We start from the raw sequence: 5,129 nt of genomic DNA, 5'->3' as shown, positions 1-5,129 counted from the left end.
AGACTGCCATGTCACAAGTCACAACACAATAAAAGTCCACCTGGTTTGAAATTATTTGCCAATTTGGATATGCACGAACTGGTTTAGTGCTTACACAGATGATGTGAAAGATTAGATAATGGGCAACAGTATTTGCCTAAGAGATATTGGAAATCTTCAAATGTTTCCAGGCAAATTTATGGTTTGAGTTTGACTACTGGATAATCTTAATCACGCTGCCACACATGGAGAGCTCAGGCACTGAATTCATCTCCATAGGTATCAAGAGAAATGGCGAATTGGGTAATCATTTTTTATTATGTACTTTTAGGTACAAGGTTAAGTCTGCAAACAAATGAACTGGACTAGCTAAAAACAAATCTACTGCAAAGCATGATAAGTAGTTGAACTGGTGAAGACATAGTCTTAGGACTAATTGAGCCACTAATGTGGAAGATGTTACATGATGCGAGGCAGTGAGCAATGTTTTCATAATCAGACATGTCCTTGACCCAGTAAAAGGCAGGAAAAGACATCCTGGAAAGGATTGGAGTATGTCATGTCACAAGTCGCAACACCAAAAAAGGCCACCTGGTTTGGAAGTTATGCCAAATCTGAATATGCATGAACTGGTTTAGTGCTTTACACTAATGATGCGAAAGATTAAACAATGGACGACAGTTTTGCCAAAGAAACAATGGAAATCTTCAATTTTTTCCACGCAAATATATGGTTTGAGTTTGACTACTAAAGAATCTTAATCATGCTGCCACATGTGGAGAACTCAGGCACTGAATTCATCTCCACCTGTGTCAAGAGACTGGCGAATTGAGTAATAATTTTTTAATCTGTACTTTTAGGTACAAGGTTAAGTCTGCAAACAAATGAACTGGACTTGCAAATATTAGATCTGCTGCAAAACATTATTAGATAAATAGTTGAACTGGTGAAGACATAGACTTGGCACTAACTGAGCCGCTAATGTAGATGACGTTATCTGATGGAAAGCAGCAAGCAATGTTTTACTAATCGGACTGGGCCATGACCCGGTCAAAGGCCTGGTTTGCGTTTTTCCCGAGTTGAGTGGTTAGATCACAGTCAAACCAAGAAAACAATACTATTTAAATATATATATATTTGTAATATACCACAAATTCATTTGTGGTCCGATGGTGTAACACCATTGAGTCACAACATTTGCAAGACATCAACATGCCCTTGAATCACGGTTCAATGGCTAACATGTTTCCTAAGTCAATTGGACTGGCCACCGGGTCTCAGTCAAACCACTCTAATTGGCCGGTTCAATTAGGTTTTCATAACCATTGCAGTGAGAACTAGTGAACTATTGTTTTGTTGAACACTAAAGCAAATTTATATCTATTCCCTTCAGACATATTTGTCAAGTAATATAAAGTTACACTATTTTGCTGAAGTCGATATCCAAAATACAAATGAGCTGTTGACCATAAATACTAAAACTATTGTTTCAATGTGTGGATTTTGACTTTTCAACAAGGATAACACGACCATTCCATTCAGTCTCATCTAGGGCTCTGATTGCTGCATCTGCATCGTCATCTGTTTCCAGGGATAGAAAGCCAAATCCACGAGAGTCCCCTGACCTTAAACATAAGAAAGAAATACAGGGCTTAAATCAATAGATGGATACGGCAGACCTAAATGAAGAGACCCTCCGTGCTGAAATTTAAACTCTATATTCAAGTGTGCCTTCATCAATTTCACAAAGCCATTATGCAACATGAATGACATGTATGATGTAGTTACCTCTTATTCCGAACAATACGAACATCTCGAACACGGCCAAACCTAGAAAACTTCCTCTCAAGATCTCTTTCTGTGGTCAAAAAGCTAAATCCTGCAACAAATAGATTCTTCCCGGGTTTCCCAATTCCAGTTTTTCGATTAGGAGGAGGTGACCAGGGCCTCCGCCTGGGAGAGTAGCGGCGATGGTGATATCCATGAGGAGATCTTCGCCCTGGTGAGTACCTTCTCCTACAACCAAAAGGAATGAAATAAATTATCATGCCACTGAAAAACAAACTTTGATCAGTAGAGAAAAGTTGCACAGACATAGAGAAGGTACAAAAGGAGAAAACAATGCGACAATACATGGAAGGTCTCGTGGTCCACATCGCCATAACATGTTTCCTAGTTTGGGATACTTAGCATCATTCTTTTTATTTGTCCAATGCTTATACATATTGTACATCATGAGAAAGCAAACTTATCTTTACAGTGTTGGCTTTAACTTATATGCAAATTGATGATTAGCATACACAAATTAAATACAGGAAACCTTTGTGTTTTAAATGGTTATATCATTTTGCCTTTACTAACAAGGACAGAACACCAATCTGCATCAAAATGATAAAGAATTAATATTCAGGGACATAAGGTGTTTGCAATTAGACTGGGCATAAGATACATTATGAATATATTCCCAATGTTTCACGTAATTAACGTTAGGCACCCAAAGAGATAGTAGAGAGAATATTGCCTGGAAGATCTATGATGATCTCTCATATACGGGGATCTAGAGTGAGATCTGCCATGATAATCTCTCCCATATCCAGAAGAGGTATCCCTATGCTGAATGGGTGACCTTGACATTGATCTATCATGCCTTTGGTACTTTTTAGGTGAGTAGCAGGGTTCTGGAGAAGTAGACACGTGTTTCAAGGATGAAAATTTCTTATGCTGTGACCTCTTTGGAGAAGCAGAGGGAGATAAATGATCATTTGGTGAAATTCTTTTAGCTAGATCAGACCTTTCAGGCAAAGCAGAATACTTCTTTTTATGTTGGGTCTGGGAATGCGATTCATCTTGGATACCTTCTCGTAAAGGCAGGGATAGCCTATGGCCATTGGGAGACAGGTGAAAGAGTGGAGATCCTTCCGGTGAAACCAACATTTGGTTAACTGTCACTGGTGATGCTGTTCTCCCGTGGGTGTTCCCAGGAGAGTGTAAAATAGAATGTGACATATCTAGCTTTCCACTCTCAGATGCAGAATTTTTTGAGGAGTTATACACTTCATTCTTAGGTTCACCTTCACCATCACCTGAGTTACTAAACTCATATACGGACTTCTCAACAGAAGGATCTTTAATTTCTTCATCTTGGTGACTGATATTTGGCTTATCTGCATTGGGATTGCATTCTGTTTCCTCTACTTGGTTGCTATCTGCTGCTAGAGGAGACTCCTGTGGATGAGCAGAACTTTCGGTTCCCCTTTCGTTGTGCAAAGTTTGTGCCTTAAATTCAAAGGAGGATTTATGAAAATAACTGCCGGGCAACTCATCCATCTCAACTCGGTAATGTTTACCATTGGAAGGAGACTGTGTCCTCTCCCGATCATAATCAATATTTGTTCTCCTCGCATTGTCTTGATCAAATTCATTTGGAACAGAGTGGGATTTACCATAACTGCATCTCAGATTGTCCTCTCTCAAACCAACATGAAGAGAGGAGGAATCCTGTGGGCCCTGCTTTTTAAACTCCACTTGAATTTCATTATCCATAGCTAAGTTTCCACAACCATGACCTTCAGCCTTTTCTTCTCCATCAATGGCAAAGTTGTGGTCTAGCTCTCTAGAATCATCTATTTTAAGAACCTCACTCATTTCTTTTACCCCTTTCAATGAACTCTATCTGTCCCTGGGGCTAATTTTCAAGCCATAAAATGGGTAAAAAAAAACGATCAAATACAGCACATAGCGCAAAGAAACAAAAGAAACTGGGCAAACCTTTTATCTGAAGCCATGAATAAAAGAAGTCAACCTTTAAGAAACAAACCCAAAAAGGAAAAAGAAAATGAATGCTCAACTATTATTTGAAATTCTTTGGCCTAACTCAATGAGGCATGTAAAATAAGTTATAAGTCATTATCCATGAATGAATACATAAGAAGTCGCTGAAGCCTCAATATAGATGGATACCAGGTTGCGCATCAGAGCTAGAGATTCATATGAAACAAAAAATCTGCCATCTAATAGGATAACTTGAATGCCTTAAAAGGATTTCTTAAAGTTCAGACTCAATCGCACCTGCCCAAATAAGGGCAGCACTCGCTCAGATAAAAAGGAACAGTATCGATTGCTACCAGTCACAAGACTTATAGAAGAGAAACCTATAGCCTTGCAATCGCAACAAACACCATCTCATGCTGCAGTCTTCTAGCTAAGATAGCAATACTACATATGATATGAATGAATTGAGCTTGCAAATTCATGATTGAAAGTCACCACTCTGTCTTGCACATTATCAGTTGCCACCTTTGAAGGCATACTAACAGAATATGACAATTACACTCATCCTCCCTCATCCTATGAAATGAACACTTAAATGATTTCCAAACACAGGTGAATTTTTTCCTTCATTGCCAGCTTTCTCACTGAATTTTACAGAAAATTTAATCATCCCAAGTAAATTTCCCAAATTTCTCCTTTTAAAATTAGAACTTAGAAGCAAACCTGTCTAAACTGTTGAGTTCACAAAATCCATCTCCAAACCAAGGAAACTTATTCACCAAAAACCAAAAAAAAAAAAAAAAAAAAGAGCTCAACTAAAACAAACACCTTGCAAGTTAAACTCAAGTACCAACAATGATACCCACTGACATGCAATTGCAGTTTTCTACAATAATCTTAAACTAGTCTCCATACACCACAAAGCACTACCAGAAACTCCATGCTCGGTCCACATACAAAGGGATTGGCTAATGCCCATATAAAGTTCCATCCTTTTCATGCATAAAATCAAAACTTGCACTAACAAACGAACAAGAAACATAAAAAAGGCACCCAAAAAAATATATATACACGAGCCCAGATGAAAAAATGCATGTTTTACATGCACCACGAGCTTCACAACGAATGTTTCTATCATAAAAACAACCAACTAAACTCCAGAAATAAGCAACATTACAAGTAGCATATAAAAAGACTGTACTTTATTATAAACATAAAGATATTGATCACCTTTTTGTGTAATCTTTATGTGAAATTTGTTTGTTAGGCAAGAAGACGAAAGGTGAACGAAATTTTCAGAGATTGGCAATGGCTGAACTTTATTTTTACTTTTTCACTGAGCAAAAGTAAAAATTCGGGAAAATAAACAGTTTCTGTTA

The 5,129-nt window shown here is 37.9% G+C and overlaps 1 protein-coding gene across 1 annotated transcript; it reads right to left on the bottom strand.

The window, feature by feature from the left end:
* Positions 1-1,327: 1,327 nt before the first annotated feature.
* On the bottom strand, positions 1,328-5,106 carry LOC123215448 (peptidyl-prolyl cis-trans isomerase CYP63-like). The gene is made up of 4 exons (XM_044635544.1): positions 4,981-5,106; positions 2,501-3,664; positions 1,768-1,995; positions 1,328-1,604 (listed from the first exon to the last, which is right to left on the bottom strand). The coding sequence occupies exons 2-4, from the start codon at positions 3,622-3,624 to the stop codon at positions 1,469-1,471; spliced, it is 1,488 nt and encodes a 495-aa protein (XP_044491479.1). The 5' UTR covers positions 3,625-3,664; positions 4,981-5,106; the 3' UTR covers positions 1,328-1,468.
* Between the last annotated feature and the right edge of the window lie 23 nt (positions 5,107-5,129).

This window comes from Mangifera indica, chromosome 1 (genome assembly GCF_011075055.1).
Source record: "Mangifera indica cultivar Alphonso chromosome 1, CATAS_Mindica_2.1, whole genome shotgun sequence".
In the NCBI taxonomy this organism is placed as follows: Eukaryota; Viridiplantae; Streptophyta; class Magnoliopsida; order Sapindales; family Anacardiaceae; genus Mangifera; species Mangifera indica.
This window is presented reverse-complemented; position numbering and strand designations above follow the sequence as displayed.